Source organism: Protobothrops mucrosquamatus, unplaced genomic scaffold (assembly GCF_001527695.2).
Source record: "Protobothrops mucrosquamatus isolate PMUCROS unplaced genomic scaffold, P.Mucros_1.0 scaffold49, whole genome shotgun sequence".
In the NCBI taxonomy this organism is placed as follows: domain Eukaryota; kingdom Metazoa; phylum Chordata; class Lepidosauria; order Squamata; family Viperidae; genus Protobothrops; species Protobothrops mucrosquamatus.
This window is the reverse complement of record NW_015386431.1, coordinates 1,127,675-1,149,522: the sequence shown is the minus strand read 5'-3', so window position 1 is coordinate 1,149,522 and position 21,848 is coordinate 1,127,675. Positions and strand designations below refer to the sequence as shown.

At 34.7% G+C, this 21,848-nt stretch overlaps 2 protein-coding genes across 2 annotated transcripts in view; both read right to left on the bottom strand.

Annotated features, from left to right (window-relative positions):
* Positions 1-8,875, bottom strand: part of PTPRB (protein tyrosine phosphatase receptor type B) — a 74,810-nt gene extending 65,935 nt beyond the window's left edge. The window contains exons 1-2 of the mRNA XM_015811794.1: positions 8,800-8,875; positions 7,405-7,803 (exon numbers count right to left, since the gene is read on the bottom strand). Coding sequence (XP_015667280.1) covers positions 7,405-7,803; positions 8,800-8,875 — 475 coding nt within the window. The remainder of the gene's footprint in view (positions 1-7,404; positions 7,804-8,799) is intronic.
* Positions 8,876-11,390: 2,515 nt separating this feature from the next.
* PTPRR (protein tyrosine phosphatase receptor type R) overlaps positions 11,391-21,848 on the bottom strand; it is a 100,533-nt gene continuing 90,075 nt past the window's right edge. Inside the window, exons 11-14 of the mRNA XM_029283305.1 lie at positions 18,174-18,284; positions 17,094-17,251; positions 14,330-14,443; positions 11,391-12,034 (exon numbers count right to left, since the gene is read on the bottom strand). Of these exons, the coding sequence (XP_029139138.1) occupies positions 11,941-12,034; positions 14,330-14,443; positions 17,094-17,251; positions 18,174-18,284 (477 nt within the window). The 3' untranslated portion in view covers positions 11,391-11,940. The remainder of the gene's footprint in view (positions 12,035-14,329; positions 14,444-17,093; positions 17,252-18,173; positions 18,285-21,848) is intronic.

Below are 21,848 nucleotides of genomic sequence, written 5' to 3'. Positions count from 1 at the left end.
GCCAGGGGAGCCCTCTTTTATGGGATTCCCCTGGCTTGTAATCACACAATTCCATTGGCTGGTAAGACCCCGTTGCTAGTTAGCCAACCAGCAACGGGCATGAAACTGTATGCAGATGGAGAAGGGCAATCACCCTTAATGGGTGATCAGGATGCGCATAGGGGATTAAGGGGGGGGAATACAAAAGAACACAACAATTCCTTTTACATTTCAAGATGCAATCTTTAATACGCCATGGTGATAACTGAGTCCATAGATACTAATCTCTACCACAAATCATGACTTTACTCAATACTAGGATTTATAAAATAGAGATTATCTTGCAAGGGAATATACCATTGACTACATCCCATGGAATGGAAATACATGCAGTATATTGACAAACAATCAGGATGCCCAAAATAGCATAGTGATTTTATTCTGTCTTACTCAAAAATAGAAAAAGTAATTTTAGTGTGGTTATTGATATCCCGTTGCCCAGATAGAATAACCAGAAACACAATTGATTCAAAATGCATATAGTGAACATATAAGGAACGGCTGCTGGAATTGGGTATGTCTAGTTTAATGAAGAGAAGGACGAGGGGGGACATGATAGCAGTGTTCCAATATCTCAGGGGTTGCCATAAAGAAGAGGGAGTCAAGCTATTTTCCAAAGCGCCTGGAGGCAGGACAAGAAGCAACGGGTGGAAGCTAATCAAGGAGAGAAGCAATCTAGAACTAAGGAGAAACTTCCTGACAGTGAGAACAATTAACCAGTGGAACAACCTGCCTCCAGAAGCGGTGAATGCTCCAACACTGGAAGTTTTTAAGAAGAGACTGGACAGCCATTTGTCCGAAATGGTACAGGGTTTCCTGCCTGAGCAGGGGGTTGGACTAGATGACCTTCAAGGGTCCTTCCAACTTTATTATTATTATTATTATTATTATTATTATTATTATTATTATTATTATTATTATTATTATTATTATTATTTAATATTATCACTATAATGAAACATTTAGCACTAGTATTGAAAGAAGATTTGGTTCCTGCTTTAATCCTGGGAACAATTTTAGGTGTCAGAATTAATCTCTAAAGACCAAATTTAGCCCCGGTTATCTGCCGGCTTATAAGAGCCTTCTCAAAATACTGCAATTATTTAATAAGTTTCAAGTGCGTTCATATTAGTTTGGCTAGAACTGACTTTGAAATAAACTCTTAAAGATGACTATCATGATGTCAGATAGTTGATCTTGTCACCATTATCTGCAGCCACTTGGGAATGGTTTTGAGAAACTGACCAGAAGCATTCATCCCATGATAGTTGTTTTTCCATGCTGATTTAGGCAATCTGTAAATACTGCTTCGTTTAGGCATTTCATACTTCCCAGACTTAAACAAGTTTTGAATCTGCTGCCATTTCATATTTGTTGTTAACTATTCCTTTAAATGTTTTATTATTGCTATTATTTAAATGTTATTATTACTGTGACTTCTTTTGAAGCGTTTGGATGCAAGGGAAAATGAAAACAAGGCCACTCAAAGTCACCTTGAACTGTGAGATGGGAGGCAATTACATTTAAAAAATAAAGATCTGGAAGCCTAAACATTTTCCCTGGTCTGTCTGTGTTATCCATCATGACTATCTTCAGTGTTACAGAGATTTTCCCAGGTGTTTCTCGATATACAAAGTATTGAACCTGCTACTTTCTACATTCAAAACATGTGTTTTATTGCTGAAAGCAGAACAAGAAGAGGAAAGATGATATTGAAGAGAAAAGGAAAGGAAGAAAATTTTAAAGTTTTCCTGAAAGTTTAAAATTTTCTTGTAGTGTCATCTGGAATTATTTGCTTTCAGATACTTTATCACTGTTCTCCATAAGTTGTTCTCCTTAAGGTGTCTCCAAAGGTGCCTTTTCAAAAGGCAACTGAACTTTGTTTTTCCTTGAAGACTTTGCTTCTTATCCAAGAAGCTTTGAAGAAGCACCTTTGGGACAAGCATGACCTGGATGACTGAGAATCTCCATAGTCAATCTGGTTGGTCAAGAACTACATTATAATAAATAGTGTACAGATTGCCTGTCAACTTGTTTAACAAATAATTTGGTGGAGATGATTGCCAAATGTCTAACAATGGATTATGGTTTGAAGAGTTTATCTTTTGGAGATGACAGAATTTAGTACAGAAATCAATGATTACACTTCATTTTTCTTCCTCCTCATCTATGGTAAAATAATATAATTTTTTATGTTGGGAGAGTAATGATCAATCTGTGACATTTTATGGTCCCACTATTTAATTGCTGAATGTTGGTTACAACTGCATTTTTTCAACTTCCTCTAAGAGAAAACATCACACTTCCTATAGCACTTTGGAATCTTTTTTGTCAGAGACACTCTACTACTAAAAATAGAGTTTCAAGCACAACAAAACTTTGTTTTGCTGCCACAACACTAGCCTGGTTACTATATAACAATTTTAGCTTGAAGATTCCCTTTAAAAATGTAATTAGTGGGTTATAAGGAGCCGGTGTTTCCAAATATGATCATTTGGCATATAATTATGAAGGTTTAGAATGCCAACCTATGATTTCTGCTTTTTTAAAAGAAGCAGTTGGCAAACTTTCATCCTGAAATAAATTTCTTTGAGAAACATTGTCAGGCATGTTTAATGTTTCCAATAAGATAAATCTTATCTTTTATTTAATATATTTATTCTTGTGAGGTCCTTTTCAGCGACAAATGTTCCTTGTTGTAAACCTCTTGCATGTTACTTAGCCTAACATATAGTTCAAAAGTCTTGATAGTTGCTTTTTTCTTGCCATACCAGCACTCTTAACTATTTCACATTGTGGTAAGGGGGAAACGCCAGCATCCTGCAGCAGGTTGTATATATATTTGGAGTCCATTGTTTGTTTTCTGTTATTCATCAGTCGGATTCCTACCTCTCTGTCTACAAGGGGCTTTGCCATACATTATTTTTTTCTGCTTTGTTCATGAAGATATTTGAGGTTCAACTTCTAATCTTTCATTCTTTGCAGTGCTGTAGAAAAATATATATTGCTGTGCCATAATAGCTCCTTCAAACATTCAATTGCCTTCAGATTTTTTTTTTAAAAAAATGTGTGGACAAAATAGTGTAAAATCTTAAAAAGGTAAAAAAGGAATCCCTATGGGTTTTGCTCCGCTAGTCATAGTCAACTTTAGGGGCGGTGCTCATCTCCATTTCTAGGCCATTGAGCCAGTGCTGCCCGAAAATGTTTCTGTGGTCATGTGGCCAACATAACATCAGGCTGCAGCTCAGAGTCTATGGCAAAATACGGAGCGCTGTTACCTTCCCATTGAAGTGAACCTATTTATCTACTTGCATTTACGCGATTTTGAACTACTATGTTGGTAGGAGCTGAGGCAAGTTGTGGGAACTCAATCCATCACACAGTAGTAGGATTCAAACTGCCAAAGTATAGACCTTCTATGGCATCTTTTTAACCACTGGGCCATTGCACCTTTTTAAAATCTAATTAAACAAATTAAGTAACTAGTTTAACAACAACTACTTCAATACAAAAACAAAGAGTTGCTTCAATACTAAGATGAGCAGCATATATATTTAATAAATAAACACATGAACAAAAAAAGGACAGAAAATTTCTGGTCACATGACTGTTATGCTCCATGGGCCTTTGGTGGTGTTCTGAAAACGGTGGCTCTTAGTAATGGAAGATGCCTGGCCTGGCCTTCTTAATGAAATCAGAATAAGCTGAGTTATACTCATGATGCTAACTCTCTGATGCTATCCCACAATGTGTCTTTTATGTTGATTAGCTAAACAAATTAAATATTTTGACATATTTTCATAAATGTAATGTTTACCTCTGTCCCCAGACTACTGATGCAACTTTGAAGGGTCTGGTCTAAAATTGTTAATACATTATGTCTTTTAAAATCCATATCTCAGCTTGATTTAAGAAGTTTTTTAGTCAGGTTTTCAATCTTTCAGTCTTTCTCCAAAGAATAATATAGCTACATTTCTTTATCTAAAAGCCAAATTTTCCTAGATTACAATTAATTTGGATATTTGTTTTATTATTTCATTTATTGTGAACTTTGATTGGATTAAATAAAGTCAGTTAAAAACAGAAGCTAGATGTAAGAAATTAAAAGGACCAGAAGAAATTCATAGAATGAAAGTTATGGCTAAACTCTAAGGTCACAACCAGGGCTTTTTTTGTCATAGAACGCCCAGAACGGAGTTCCGGCACCTTTTTTGCATGGAACCTTGTAGGGTAGGCAAGGCAGGTTGTATGACATGTGTGAGTTCCGGCACCTTTTTTTTTTTTTTTTACAAAAAAAGCACAGGTCATAACTAATTTCACTAGCCATGGAAGAAGGATGATGGAACCTGTCTTCCCACAGTTTCATGTTGCCAAACTACTTTCAAAATTGTGTGTTCCAAATTAGATTTGAAATTTGTATAAGGAGCTGTTCATATGGCTTAAAAGTAAACTTCAAATATAGTAAAATTGACTTGCTAACTTATTGTTTTAGGGCCTTTATTTTCTGCTGACTGAATGCTACTCTGAAGGCAAGGTTATAGGAGAAAACCAGCACAAATACTATTCTTACACTAACATAATGATTATATAATGTAATTATATAGAAATATTATTTGTACTAATAATATACTACTATAATATACAGTATATTAATGTTAGGAAAAAGTTAGAATGCACAAAGAATACCAAATTCAATTATGCTCATGTATTTCAATTGCTAAATGGAACTGATTGGATCAAGAGGTGAATAATTGGGAGACATTTTGTTTGCTTTCTTATTGCCAGTTCTTCTTAACTCATATCAGTCATTCTGTTCATATGCTATATTCTTTTCTCTTATCCTCTGTTTTGTCTGCTTAAGTTTGCAGACAAAACAAAAGGAGGATATAACGTATGTGTATTACTCATGTCAAGCTTAATGTCTAAAACTTTTTTCTCATAGGAGCCAAAGAATTTTTTCAAGTTATAAAAATAATTATTAATGTTAGTAGGCTCCTGGTCAAACCATTTAGAATACAAAGATACATTTTAATATCAGTAGTTTTCTAAAATTAAAAAATGATTGTATTTTCAGTACTCTTACTTTATGAAACAGGTACAGTCCTAATTCAAACATCTAGCAGTTGTAAGGGAGAAAGTTGAAATAAATGTGTAAAGTAACATTGTATAAGAAACTATCATAATTGTTGTATTTCAACATTTGAGTGATATCAATAAGATTTACAGTGCAGGCAAATGCATGTATACTTGGTAAATTCAATGCAATCTATTCCAAGGAATAAAATTTATTCTCAGGTATAAGGCTTTTATTTTATCCTTTCAGCAAATATCACTGAACTTCCACTAAAATGCAATAAAATTCAAAGGATCTTATTTATGAGTAAATATAAATGGTTGAACAGAAGATACTATAATAATATTCCCATTTCCAAATGGAACAATTCATCAAGATGGGTTTAGACTCTGTTGGGAAAAGATAACAGGTAGACAAGCCATGCTGGGTTTAATAGATTAACATTTGCGCTTTATCTTTTACTTGGAAAGTTATTGGCAGGCTATCCAGTACTATAGAAATAGTGGCACCTAGCCAAAAGAACTCTAATCACCCCATCAGGAAATGGGCAGCCACATTCTATACCAACTGTAGTTTCCAAGTGGTCTTTAGTTGTACCTCAAAAAGTTGAACAGTAGCCCAAAGTGATGAAGGCATTGGTAACTTTTGCAAAGGCCACTCACTCAGAAAGAAGCAATAACTGAAGCTGGGCAGAGGAATCCCAGATCAAGCAGGTACTGTGAATCCAGGAGAATCCATGCTCTTTCAGGGAAAGTGTAATCCTGACCAGAGCCAACACAGTCGCTGACATAGGCTACCTCTATTTTGCTCATATTTCATTTTACTTGTATCAGTCCATCCAATCCCCTAAACAACTAGTCATCCAATAACTCATGATCTCTCATTTGTTCTTAATCACACTCCTCTATCCACAGATCTCTGATATGCTAAGTAATAAGCATTTTACATGCTTTTGTTTAAAGGCTTACCAACTCTATTGTATACATAAAACTCTGTGCCCTTTTTGCTTCAATATAGGAATACTGAATGCCTGAATACTGAAAATCATCTTCTGTGTATATAACCAGTCCCAATGATGCTCCAGGTATTAAGTTTTCCACAAAGAGGTCTACTCAAGCTATGGCCTGATTTGCATGTTCTTTTCTTTATTTTGAATGAAGCATGAAACTTTCATATTGTTTGTTAATATTTTATTTGTATTTTGGGGTTCAAACTTATTTATCAGATAAATTAGAGCAACAACAAAGTTACAATTGGATCCAGGCGTATATATTTAATATATTAATGCTTTCTTCATTAAAATAAGAACATACTTTTTAAAGTAAATAATAAATTGGAACCTGTGATGCTCAGAACCATCCAGCCCAAACAATACCAAAATGTATAGAGCTTAAAACATCAACATGATCAAACAGAAAGCCAAAAGAAAGGGTTTCAGTGGTGGAGCCTCTTCTATCTTCTGTACTACAGTAAATTCATTAATCTGAGAGTACAATGACTGTCCGATTATCATTTTCTGGTTGCCATATATTATTCACACCTTTAAACCATTGCATAGGCCATTGCGCTCCATATCCTAAATATGTTAGTTCAAAATATTTTAGATGGAAAAGAAATGCATTATACCATATTCATTGGTCATGGATAGAGCAACTCAAATTTCTATTTGATCCAGGTCATTAAGAAAAACAAAATATCAAATATATATAACCAGTCATTCAAACATTTGCTGGCTTTGGGCTACATGCTGATTCAACATAGTGGCTAACAGAATGAGATATGAATAAATCATTCTGTAATTCAAAGTTTATTCCAGTCATATATTCAGGCAAATAGTGTTTCTTATCTGTTGCTTTTTTATCCACCATACTGGAGTATGCATACTGATCTATGTTTTTTTTAATAGTATGATTGGTTTTATATTAGAAATGTTAAGCTCTATAATTTCAATAAGCAAACAGATAACACCCCTTTTTTCCACACCACTAGCTTGACCGTGTATTTAAAGGATTGCTAATCTTGGCCTGTTCATTTCTGTGAGGGAAATGCATCGTTCTGTTCACTATTCTTAAGAAAGGCCATGAAAAGCTACCTGAAACCATGGAGAAAGATAACAAATATACATATATAGTTAAGAAGGCATTTCTTATCACTGTCCTTAAAACTACAGTTGAATTATCTTGGAGAGCTTTTAAAGTGCTTCTAAATGATTAGAAGGCAAATGTCATTGTACTTTCAAAATCAGTCAGTGCTTATAGTTGACAGGAAACATATTCAAACAAAATGCTTACCAATCTTTGAACAAAGATTTTCATGGATGTTCTCTCCTTTCTCATTGACACCAAGTTTTTTCCAACTATGGGGATATTTCCTGCCCTTCTTCACAACTACTCTTGAACTTCTTTTCTCAAGGAAGAGAGAGCTGTTTTTCACCTCCAGGAGGCCTTCACTGCTGTAACAAGTCCAGCTAGGAGCCTCAGAGCAGTTGGCAATAATCACTTTGCGGGAATGTGCAACCTTGGACCTGGTAATGGCCAGACATTGGCCAGTTCTAAGATGAAGAAGCTTTTCTTCTTGCAACCAGTTCCACTGCTGATTAATATTGGTCAAGTTGCACATTCCCACATAGGCTATTTTATGACTTTCATAAATACACTGCTCTTTTTGCTCATGGATAATCAGAAAACTATCTAAAAAAAAGAGAGACAAAGAATCCATAGTACAGAGTAGAGCATCAGTTAATATTCATAAGATAAGGACAATAACAAAAGCACAAATTCAAACCCATTCATTTTGTCACCACTACTATCATGCTAATGTATAAATAATTCATATATAGATCAAAATGGTTTGGACAAAATGTCAATTTTATGAATAATGATAAAGATTTATTGAATTTCAGTCTTTACTTTTTCTTAAACAAAAAAACCTTACAAAAGTATAGCCAGAGTTTGAATAGATTCATATGATGAGATTAACACATTTTGTAGTAGCACAGTATTCAGTGGCAATGGCTGTCAGATATATTGCTAGTTCTTATTGACCACATATTTGTTTCTACATATATATGTATATGTATATGTATATGTTATGTATATGTATATATAGTACTGACTTGGGTGTAATGCTCTTAATTGTAATACAATTCCTAAGCATTTTTTCTTCCTATAATGTTTAAAAGACACAATTGGTAAATTCAAGAATAAATTCACTGAGATAAAATCTATTCAGTCTTAACTATAAAATACCATGATATAATAAGTCTTATATTTCTTTCTGCCAAATATTCATTAAAAAGTCCCAATGATATAGATTAATTACCTGAAATAATATGCTCAGTTAGCATTTTTTTCTGCTATTCATTTCCATTTTTATAGAATATTTTATATAATATAGAATGATTAGCATGTGATATTATATCTTTCAGAAAATATGAAATCAGAAACACAGGATAGCATCTCAGAGTCTCACATTTAAGGTAATTTTTAAACACAAAACTTAATTTTCTTTCTGAATAAAATCTAAATATTTATGGGCTTCCATGGCCCATCCCTCTATTTCTGTTGTATACACCAAACCTTAGAAATTAATTATTCCATTTCAGAAACCTTGTGAAAACTCCCAGTAACCCTTGGAAATCACATCCAGAAAAAAAAAAGAAACAGAAAAATTGTAGTCATACTTACCAGAGATTGCAAAGGCCAGGGAGGTAGAAATTAAAACACGAAGTAAAGCCCGCATTTTCCCTCTAACAACAACCATTGCTTCTTTCTCTCTCTTCACTTTTTTTAAAAAAGCATCGTCCAGATAAGTGAAGTGAAGGCTAGGAAGGAAATGTGGTTTCACAAGAGGAAAAAGTCTGTGACGAACATTTCCTTCTATTCAATTGTTTTTTGGGGGAGTTTTACATCACTTTGAATTTTCATACAGTTCTTTATTGTCCTATCTCTTATATTTAGCAAAACATAAGCAAAACAAGAAGGCATTAAAAACAGATCTCAGCTAAGGATGAGGAGCTGTAATTTGGTTTAATTGCCTGTCTGCAGGTGTACTTGTGTGTAAATATATACTGTGTTGTCCTGTAAATACCACAGCTTTTTGTAATGATATGTTATGTATACATCTAGGAACATTACATGTTTAGATGCCATATAGGATTTATCTGTATCCTGCAAGGAAAAAGGGCATATTCTCTGGGGTCTCTTCATTATGAATTCAATTGAGTATTTGTGCCCTGAGTGCCAACTTGCAACATTCACATGGCATCTTCATGACATCGTTTTTCACTGTACCTTGCTGTCACTTCATCCGTTTTTCTCTACCAAACAGTAATGGTTGTGAAAGAAATTAATACCTTTTGACTGGATTGGCTCCACACCTTTTTGAGGTGAAGAAGGAGGCATGAAATAATAAGCATGGCCCTGAAGGATGATTTTCTTATATACAGTATACCTCATTTTGATTAATGCCATTGTGCTACTACTGAAAAAGGTGGCACAATTCAAGAATTGTGGAATCTGGAGCCTCAGCTTTATAATGCATAGGTAAAAAAAGATAAAGGAGTCCCTGAAGATTTTACTCCACTAGTCATTGCCAACAATAGGGATCAGGGCTCATCTCTGTTTCAAGGCCATTGCGCCAGCAGTGTCCAAAGATATTTATGCGGTTATGTGGCCAGCAGGATGTTATGGAGTGCTATTACCTTCCTACCAAAGTGGTTCCTATTTATCTACTCATATTTGCATGCTTTCGAACTGCTAGTTTGACAGGAGCTAGGACAAGGATAGGAGCTCACTTCGACGCGTTGTGCTCAGGTCTTGAACTTGGGCTGTGGCTTTCCAGCCGACAAGCCAGCACCTTAACCACTGAGCCACCGCGCCGCTCTTGAAATATATAGGTTGCTCTGGAAATCAGATGGATTTCTCACTGGGTTACAGACAAATATATTACTTTTAGTCTTGCTGTCTAGAAATGTCCCTGTGGTGTAATCCAGAAAGTAGGGTTCTGATTGCTTTAATCTGGATTAATTTGGAGTCAGCAGTTTGTAGAAGTAGTAAAGTAGTAGAGTAGTGGAATCAGCAGCAGTAGTAGTAGAGTTCAAAAGCAGTAGCTCTTCTCTTGGTCTGTCCAGGGCTTGACCTTCCAATGTTATAATCTGCTTCTCTCTTGCTGCCACTAAGGAAAGTAATAACCACTACTAGTTCATTAGATCAGTGCCCGCCCCCCTTTGGGCACCAGGGAGCAGTTCCATGGAGAGAGGTTTTTCCATGGACTGGAGGGGGCATGGTTTCATGTGCTGCCTGCATCTTGTGAATTGCGCTTATCTTGTATGTGCGGACCGCTTTCTGGCATGCCACAGACCGGTGCCGGTCCATGGACTGGGGGTTGGGGACCCCTGTATTAAATTATAGGAATAGAAAGATTTCTTACACATTACTTTTGATTACACAGATAGAATAGTGGACAGACATATATAGACCTTGGAGAAATGCTCTCAGGCAGAATGTTGTATTGCTGAATACTCCAACAGAAAAGTAGCAATATTTGATTATAATGACTGAAACAAAAATTTAAAAATTACAAGCATCTTTATATGCAGTTTATTGACTACATGAAGCAAAGATAACATCATTTGCTTTAGAAACCTATGAATAAATTGTGTGCCGAAAACCCTTGAGTTTTTTGAAGGTGGAATGTGAGCTAGGAAAAAATAAATAAGCCTTATGTTTAAGAAAGCTTTCAAGATTTTGTTTCTCCAAGCATCTAACCTCACATGTGAGAGGGTTTACAACTTTTTTAAAATTAAAAGACATGGAAATATTTTAAAATTTGCCATATAAATATATGTTACAAAGATCCTTTTTTGTTTGTTTGTAAAATGACTCGAATGATTACACATGCACAGAATTCTGCCCTAGAGCAAAAGTTTTTAACACAGTAAGTGGTATTGAATAAATGCATAACTATTGCAAAATGACACTGGATGCAATTTATTAGGGATTTCTCTTGACCAAGCTCCATTGAAATTAGATGGAAGTTCAAAAGAATCCAGCAATCTTCACTAAATGCATTCCTTTTTTAAAAAAATAACTTCATCTTTTTTCATACAATTTGCACAGGAAATGGTCTTTGTGTTGCACCCATTGTATTCCCCAATCTTTTACCAAATTCACTATTTGCAGTAAATATTTATGAGCATTTACTAGAATCATCATATAAAATAGTTATTGATTTTTATTCATTTAAAAACCCACAAATTTATTTTATTTTTCTTCTGTAGGATGCTATGGATATTACTACTCATAACCATCCCCTTGCAGCTTTTACCACCAAGAATCCAGGGCACTCCAAATTAAGTTTACCGCATAATAGGGAATAGCACTTAGCAGATACAATTGAACATCTGACTGGCTATTCACAAGACAGACTTTGCAAACATTGAAGCATGTGTACACATTTCTTCTGTGAAACTTCCCACATCCAGTTGTTATACATACATACATACATTCAGTGTTTCATATTCCATTAATACAGAAATAAATCTTCCTTAATATATGCACACATGTATACATGTGTGTGTATATGTGAAAAATTCAATGTAACATCAGCATATTAACCTTCATTAAAACTGTTTCAGGAACAATACATTCAAAACAAGAGTCCATCAATCTTCAATGCTTTTTTAAAAAAATGATCCACATTCCTTTGACAGGTTGAATGCTCTGTTTCTCCTTATACAGCTGTCAACTCCTTGAAGAAGTTGCTTGAAGGTAATGAAATAAATTACCTCATAAGAGAGTGACCTGTTTACTTTTTCCATCTTGGTTTCATTGGATGGCTTCAGCGGAGAGCCTGCTTTCATACAGATTCAAGGCATGATGAACAAATTCATACTGTTCACTTGTTTGGACCATTCCACCTCTGAAAAGCAAAAGAAAGCAGAGCAAAATTAAAAGGTAATGTGTCACTGATGCTACAATGCATTTCCCTCCCTAAAGCCTTGTGTCATCTGTCCTCCTGGTTTTTAGTTTGTATTTAATTCTTATTAATTGTAATTGTTTTTATATTTATCTTTTTATCCTTTTGTAAGCAGGGTCAATTCAATAGTGAAATGTGCAGCATATTAAATAAATAAATAAATAAATAAATAAATAAATAAATAAATAAATAAATAAATAAATAAATAAATAACACAATTTGATAGAACATCTATCTGTGTCTGTGCCCAATCATACTGCATTTCCATTTTAGTTTGACAGGGGATCACATCATTTCAAATACCATCCAACTCTCCCCCTCCCCAGAATCAGAATGATACAAATGTGACCATAGAAAATGACATTTCTATCTTGGACCATTTTCATCGCTATGTCTGCAGCCAAGCTGATGCAAAGTGTAAGTGTTACAGTTGTAGCTGCGTTGATTCTCCTCCCCCCAGAGCAATGTTTCCCATAATAACAACAAAAAGGATTTTTTCCCTTATCCTTATTTCCTACAGAAGAGTTTCTAATAGGTTTTTTTCTGAGTAGTCTCCAGCTTGAATATTCTCCAGCACTGGACAATGTCTGGGCATTTGGTAGCCACCATTTTCCCTCACCACACTCCCAAATGATGTTCGGGCCTAAGTATTAAGGAAGATGCAAAATGGTGACCAGGCTGCCATCACAATTACTGCTATTGTACTTGCAAGACCAACATGCCCACATGGACACAGTTATGAAAAATGAAGGAAACTAGGCTAAATGATAACCCCAACATTTCATGAAATAAAATGTCAAAAATGTCAAAAATGATGAACACGTGTGCAGCTTAGTTCTGGCATCTATTGTGCTACAATGACTGCTAAAATGCCTTTTCAGACACAAAGGTATAATGAGAACTTAAATATTTGTGTTCGTGTCTTTATGTTCCCTTGATAAAGAATACACTGAGGAATGTAACACCAGATGTATACAATCTTGCCACAAGCACATTGTCCAACTACAGAGTATTATTCCTTTATATAGAAAGAAAAGCTGAATTTTTGCTAAAGTTGACTAACTTTCTGCATCATTAAGTTTTATTTAAATAATAAGCCAATAATAAGCCAATAATAAGTCCAATCTGAATCCTTTGCATGTTGCATTTATTAAATGTGTTAAAGTGTTAAAATATATTCAAAACTCAAACCTGGAAGAGCACTACCTGCTGCTTTTCAATTATAATTTTGGGCTACGCAATTCTGCAGTCAAATGTCTTGATTTTGTTTGCTGTTCTTCAGAGGATGCTGCTCCAGTCCTTGAACTACGGTATTTACCGATTTAAAATTCAGAACAAGCAACGTGCATCTTCAAACGCTTAAGAAAATTTGAATGTGACTGCCAATATCCATGAAATTGCATTCTGACACTAAATGAATGACCTGTTGTGGTCCTAGAGCACATGTACAGACTGCAGGTTTTCCTGTCCTTTTTCTAATGCCTCGCAGGCTTCCTGTCTCACCAGCTGACATCGAAGAAATGCTGAAGCCATGACTCATTTCAGCATTGACAGCAGAACTGTATTTAATCTGACCATAAAAGTAAAATACATGGCTCAGATACTTTTAAAGGCACATTGTGGAATTCCACTAAGCTATGGAATAAACTGGTCATTCTCAACCTGGCATTCTTCTTACAAGCTGTAGCTACCACATAAATAGCCTGGCTGGGGATGATAGGGAAATATAACTCATCTAAGAAATGTCAAGTACAATAATCTTAGAATTTACAGAACAAATTTAAAGGGGCACTGCCAGCACAGAAAGATCAAAGAACTACTTCTCCCACCATTTGTCTGCTGATAATGTTGCTTTCTGTGTTTATTTGTATTTTGCATTTTGCTAAATGCATTCATGAGTTTGCCCCTAAAATCCCTAGCAAAGAGCCAAAACACACACAATGATGGAATTGCATGGATACATTGCCATTAATCTAGTTACTTCTTTATTGTAAATGGGCACAAAGGGTGTGGACTGAAAAGTTGGATGAAGAGGAAATTGAGTTTGCAAAAACTTTAAATTGATTTTACATACAATGGAGCTATTTGCTATTAATTTTGCTTGCTTCTATTATTAGTTTGTTTCTCCTGGATTCTACAAAAACTTCAGAATTACAGTGGTCATGACAGGAATGACAGTGACACTTAAAAATATTGGGTGGCAAATATTAATGGATTTTGTATCCTATGTCATCCTACCTGTCCAAACGCAGTTGGCAGACAATACTCAATGCGTCAACAGCTCCTTCTTCCCTGAGCTGATGGCAACCAATCGCAGTAGCAATGAAACACCCTGTTCTTCCTATTCCAGCACTGTCAAGGAAAACAATTAAACCAAATAGAATTAAATGACAGCTAGAATAGAATTAAAATGACAGGTTATGGCTATTATCACAGAATATTTAAGTGTTGAAATATTCTCCATAGAAGGAGAAGGGCTTTGTTCCTAATTTACTCATGGGATAATCTCAGATAACCATTTTATTTTCTCAGAAGAACTACATTTGTTTATTTTTATTTATTTATGTATTAAATTTCTATGGCACCCATCTCCCCTATAAGGTGGCTCTGGGTGGCATAAAAATTTAAATTTGTTTAGTAGCTTAGCAATTTAACAAATGTAGATTAGTTGAAACTTTTGATTTTTGTTCCATTCAAAAATATGTGATCAAGTAGATGAAGATGATATTTAACCTCTTCTTAAAAATTCAGCAATTTTCAGCTACATAAACTTCTAGAATATCTAAATTGTTACAATATATTGCAATGTAATATATTGCAAAAACAAGACACGTGTCTGATATCTGAGAGAATAAAAAATGGCATATTCTTAGATTTCTTAGTTTTCCAGACAGTTTTGTATTTTTCCCTCTTTCCTTGCACAATTGAGATCATAATACAAATATGTACATTTTCTGCCACAGTATGATAATCTCATGGAACTACAATTTTTCTGATATTTTAAAACAGAGGTCCCCAATGTTTTGGGCACCAGGGGCCAGTTCTGTGGAGAAAGATTTTTCCATGGACCGGAGAGTGCATGATTTTGAGTGCTGCCTGCATCCCATGGATGGGGCTTTGCTTGTTTGTGCAGACCAGTTGCTGGCATGTGGCAGCCCAGTCCATGGCCTGGGGGTTGGGGACCTGTTTTAAAAAACCATACTATAGAAAAGAAGATTTTATTTATTTATTTATTTATTTATTTATTTATTTATTTATTTATTTATTCTATGAACTGCTATAAAAACAAGCTCCCTTTACACTGGGTGAGAAAATAGGTATTTTCAACACATGGTATAATTCACATTGTAAAAGATAATCAAAAGCTATAACCTGGGATCTTACTAAAATTGTGGTGGAAGGAAAATTCAGCAAACTATATGTTTTCTAAAAAATAGTATCATTCACTGAAGAAGAGTTCTGGATTACTATCTGTTTGGATGCAAGATCAGTGTCAACTATTGTTTGTTGTAAATTAAGATCAGATGTGAGATTTATCAATGTGGGCAATTCCACATTGCAGTCTAACTGCTTTTTTCCCTGGGCTGCTCTTTTCCTGCCTGTTTCTTAAGAAATCCCTGCCCAGATTCCAGTTGCCAATGAGGCCAGGCTGGTGTTCCGTCCAGGCTATAGTTCTTCAAACACCCGACTAGTTGTTGCTTTGCTTCTTGCCTTCCATTTCATGCAGGAAACGCCAGCCTCATTGTCTGACTCTTGTCTATACTGGTCTAACAATGCCTACCTTTTCCTACCTTTTTGGAGTTGTTCCTTCTTCACCAGTCCCCATCCATTCCTTGGTTTCTTAGAGGTTTCCAACATGATGCCTTCAAACCCCTTCCCACATTATCTCCCTCGCCACTGAAGTAGATTCTTCTTTCTACTTACTTTTGTGACATCATTACTGTACTCTCATGCTACGGTAATCAAAGCATCAGGGGAACAGGCTGCTCTTTGGTTCCTACCTTACTATGTAGAGCCATGGAAACTTTGTAACAAGGAAGAAACGATAACTTAGCTTTATTAAAAGAAAACTTTAATCTTTCTATCTTACAGCTGTAATACAGATGTATAAACAGATAAAGGGAAGTGAAAGAAAGCTTTACAATATTGTAGATAGGGTGTGGGAAAGCTAGGGACCATATCTTATCCAAACTGGACATTAATCAACAGGGTATCTACTAGAAGATGTTAGAGTTGAATGGAGCATAATTCTATAGGGTTTGTCACAGTTCATTGGCTTAATAGACCTTTTTTATCAATTGCAAGATTATAAAAATGCACAGAACATAGCAGATCTGCAAGCTAGGGCAGTGATCAGACACTACAGATAGGGAATATGCCAAGCCCTACAACCAATCACAATTGTAGCTGTTACTATATCAGAACAAAATGCTGGAGATGATCCATTCGGAAGAGTTTGTGACAGTTCAGGTATGAAGATAGTAGTTTTGAACCGAAGCTAGACAACAAGGGTAGGGGATGCATTTCTGGTGGGCTGGGAGGAGGAGGAGGACAATGTCAGTGGTAAGTGGGTCATATTGGAATAGGCCAAGCAAAATGTGTGGCTGTGCACTTTGCTAGAAGGCTACTACTGAGCATTAAATCTGTTTTAGGCAGCAAATAGGGGACCTGCCTGGATTGAAGACGTCATATAATGGGAAGGATTGTTGTCTTTTGGATAATTATAGAATATAGGTAGACCATAAAATTTGCATGAAAAAGTATGAGTTTTAGTCACCACTAAATCCAGATTAGGCTGAGAAAGATTCTTGCCTGAAGCTTGGAAAGATATTTCTTACACAGATGGAACTGAGTTAAATAAAAAGCTCCTTATCGTGTAAATGAACCAACTTTCCACTTTCTTGACATATACTATCAACATTGCAAAAATCAATTTTTAATTCGTATTTTTTCTTTATCCTGCTCCATTAAACTTTTAAATAAATTTTAAGGTGAAAATTACCTGCAATGAACAATAGTAGGACCTCTATCAGTTGAAGCCCTCTTGTCCTCTTCTACATCCAGCATGAGTTGTAAAAGAGGTTGAGCACTGATCGGAGTTTTGTGATCTGGCCAAGAAGTGTACCAGTAATGTTTGACATTCCTCGACTGGTTTCCTTGCTGAAAACGATGAACGATATACATATTATGTTAACAACACCATTGATTGAAAATGAGGCACAATGTGTTTCTGCACTCAATAAAGCAAGTACTTTGGGGAGCTTGATGCTCTCTGAGCTTGGATGTTTACTTGCAGATGTTTTATTACCAAACTAGGTAACCTCATCGCTGCTATCACTGATCATGTTATCTGGTTTGGTAATGAAACATCTGCAAAAAAACAACCAAACTCAGAGAGCACCCAGGAGCCCACAGTTTCAACCCTAAGCTACAATTATTCTCTTCTATTGGTAAGCAAGTACTTCTTTGGAAATCAAACGGTGGACATGCTTTTATAGTTGGCAATGGAAAATTCTGCATATGCAGGATATTTTTTATTGGTACCTAGCTATCATCTGAATCTCCCCAGGCAAAAAGCATGATAAGCCAGATAAAATCTGCTATCAAACTGTGATCAACTCAACTTGATAGATTACAGTAGGGATAAAGACCAAATGTGTCTCATAAATATTATTATCATGTATAAAATAGAAATCTACTTCATTATTGATACACAACATTTCTCAAACTATCTTCTAGGCATATACTGTAATTATCCTAATTCATATTAACAGATTATAAAGACTACCATTTTGGAGTGCATTTAGTTGAAGAAGGCTGATACTCATAATTTAGGATACTACATACCTTATAGTTCTACAATATTATATTATGCTGCCATATTAAACATAATGTTAATGTTATGCTTAATGTTAATGCATAGACTGGGCTACCAGCAGCTGAATATAGTTTTTATATATTCTTGTGTAAGATATTTTCTTGGAACCCTTAACCTTTATTTGTATTTAGTTCAATACTATAGGTGTTGTGAACTAATAATTATATATAGTGGTTTGAAAAACAACAACATAAAAAATAGTACCTTTAATGTTAGATTGCGGATAGTGTAATTCTCACATTCCTGCACACTGTCAACAAGTACTTCCACTTTTCCATATATCCCTCTCTTCTCTGGCCAATACAGCACACATTTCTAGAAAAAAGGATTAAATAATGCTTGATCAAATAAAATAAGTCAAGTTTATTTTTTCTTGAAAGTAGTAATTGTCACAAATATTATGACAGGTGTTGTAACTGCTTCATCATTAATATTTCTAGAATTTTACTTGGTAAATTGCTAAGAACATAAATTTTAACATAAAACCTGTTTGCATATCTTGTAAACTTCCCTAATAACATGACTATAGGTTGGCATATAAATATTTCAATAAATAAAATTGCAACAGAAAGTTACTCTGTGGAGAATTTTTGTTCCAAGATCCCTAGAATAATCCATTTCAGCAATCCAATTTAACTTATATTGCTACTTTTAAATGTTTTTTAAATAAAGAAAACAATGTGTTTACTGTCAAAACTATGTACTGTTGATCATTAGGAGTAAGATAATTGCTTAAATGATGATCTAAACACAGTAAGACCTTCTTAATAAATCCATTCCGTGGAATCAAATTCCTGAATCACTCAGGAGTCTTATAAGCTTTCAAGAACTGCTAAGGTTTACCTCTAAAGGAATTAAAAAGAACAACCATAAATAACCAGAATTATGTTTAATCAACTTTAGAATGTTTTTCTGACATACTTTAATGATTGGCTGTTACTAATTATTAGGTATTTTGAAGGCCTACATTTAATTTGTAACACTACATATTTTATTTTATACTTGAATGGTTTTCTTATATCTACCTATAACCAATTTAGTGGTTAAGAAATCTTATAAGGACATCATGTTTTAAAAATTAAAACCAAAAAGGCTAAATATATGTACATTCACAAGTTTTAATTATGTTTTATTTTGTTTTATTTATCTAATAACGACATAATGTTTTAAAAATTAAAAACAAAAAGGCTAAATATACGTACATTCACAAGTTTTAATTAATTATTTTAAATAATTATTTTATTTTTATATCTGACAAAGCTTAAGACATACTAATTTCATAAAACATCAATAATATGCTTTTTTCAACTGTGGAATGTATTAAAATTATTTTCAATTTTAAATGTACAGTGAGTTGAATCCATACTTAACAATGTTAAATAAATCTGTGCCATAAATTGGACATAATTGGTTATACCCAGTAGTTCCATCTTGATTGCAAAAGGTCTTGAACTCCAATTTAAATAAAGTTCTAAAAATAGAGACGCCTGTACCCCAAACAAAGACTATGTAATAGGAGAGCAGATTCTTGTACAAAGAAAGAGAAATAATCTATGTTCTAAATGAAATGAAGATTATAATATATACCTAAAGTAATGTTATTTATATAACCATTCTTTAGAAGCTAAATGGCTGTACTTATCATTATCCAAAAGTAATGAATTTGCTGCACACCAATGTCTGGAATAAAGCAATTGCAAAAAAACAAAAAACAAACAAACAAAAAACCCCACTATTACTTAAAGCCTTACAAGATAGCCCATCAGTTAAGCAAAGGGGGAAAAAAGTTTTTATAATAACTACCATAATCATGACATTACTTTTTAACAATCAATATTTTTGACTTTTGTAAAAAAACAATTTTTACCTGATAGATATTCAGCATTTATGTGATGATCATCTACTTTGTAACATTAAATTACACTGACTAATGTAAGAGGGTCCATTCAAAGAGAAAGTTGGAGCTGCCCTCTGGAAATCAAAGAGCCCTGCTACTAACCCAGTCAAAGCACTGCCCACCCTTTAAGCTTGTATTCAAATGTTCAGGCTCCTAGCCCATGTGACCCAGGGGATCTGTAATTACATGGAAAGACTAATAATGATACAAAAAGCCATCATATATGCCTTCCCCTCCTTGGGAAGATGTGTTCTTGCCAACATTAAAAAAGCCAACATAAAATATTGCTGCTTATTCAACATCCTTCTGTGATTTCTTGATAATAGATCAACTATATTCAACTCCTTAAAAGCTAAAAGGAATGTTTTTCTTATCTTGTTCCCAGACGTGTAACTGGCAGACAGCTTTGGGGGGGACAATGAAATATATTGTTCACTTAGCCTATCTACCTCACAGCTGCTTCTAACTTTCAATATGGCGCAGTAGATTTATTTTTAACACATTACTGCTAGTATTCTAGCAAGATCCACTTGGCACTGAAGAAGGAATAAAGGACAGTTTGTAAATCCCAAATGCAAATGTTATTATATCTGCTAATATGCAGCAAAAAATTAGTAAAACAGTTATAAGCATATTATTGATGCTATATCATGAAACCAGTTAACCCAAGACAGACAACTAATGAAAGTCATATTTAGATGCAAATCTGGAATTCAAATTCACATGTACCAGTTTGCAGTACTGTATATTTTATGAATTTTCATATTTTCTACAATTGTTTAGGCATTAGTCACATTGTTTGATAAACAGATGTGGAGGTCAAAAAAGTATTAACCACAATCAATACTGATACAAAATCTATGTAATTGCACAGAAACAGGAGTTGTAATTCCAGAAATTATCATTAAATTTATTTTTATATTGCTGTTTTATATAAAAGAAAAATGTAAGCCATCTTCACTAAAACAGTCAACACTGGAACTAGATTAGGCACAAGAGATAAAACTATATAATGTAAAGCATGATGATTTGTAATGTTTTTCTTTTCATTAAATTTCATTTTATTCTGATCTTGTGTTGCTACAACCGGCAGGCTGAAATGCTAATTACAAAAACATTTGATTTGCAATGTGACTTTTAATGTACATGTTAGCTATTTCTTAAAATACTGTCTAAACTTTTCATTAAAGCCTCACTAGTTTGAACATAGAGTTATAATGCATCTTGGTACACATGAATTGCCTGGAATAAATCAAACACAAAATTAAACTAGCAATCTCTTGGACACATTGAAATTGCCAAAACTCTCATTAAAACATGGCTAAATATGCCAATGGACTGTGCAGAAAATGTCCCTTTTTGAATTTCATTGCTGAATTATACAGTTTCCAACTGTGTTTTATCTAAATATAAAATCCCTTAAGTTAACTATTTTATTTATTTATTTATTTATTTTATTAAATTTATATCCCGCCCTTCTCCTTGCGGACTCAGGGCAGCTAACAATCGGATAAAAATACACAAATAACATTACAAATTTAAAAATTAGTTAAAAAGGAAATATTTAAATTTAATCTAATTAAAATATAATTAAAACCCCCTCTAAAAGTTTCCCCTAGGCCAGTCCCGCAAGCTGGAATAACCATGTCTTAAGGGCGCAGCGGAAGGAAGGGAGATCAGGGATCACCCTGATCTCTGGGGGCAGTTCATTCCAGAGGGTGGGAGCTCCCACAGAGAAGGCCCTCCCCCTTGGGGTCGCCAGCCGGCACTGTCTGGCTGACGACACCCTGAGGAGACCCACTCTGTGGGAGCGTACAGGTCGATGGGGGGTAATCTGCGGCAGGAGGCGGTCTCGAAGGTATCCGGGTCCGATGCCATGGAGCGCTTTAAAGATGATGGTCAGCACCTTGAAGCGCACCCGGAAGGCCACCGGCAGCCAATGCAGCTCGCGTAGCAGCGGTGTTACATGGGAGCGACGAGTC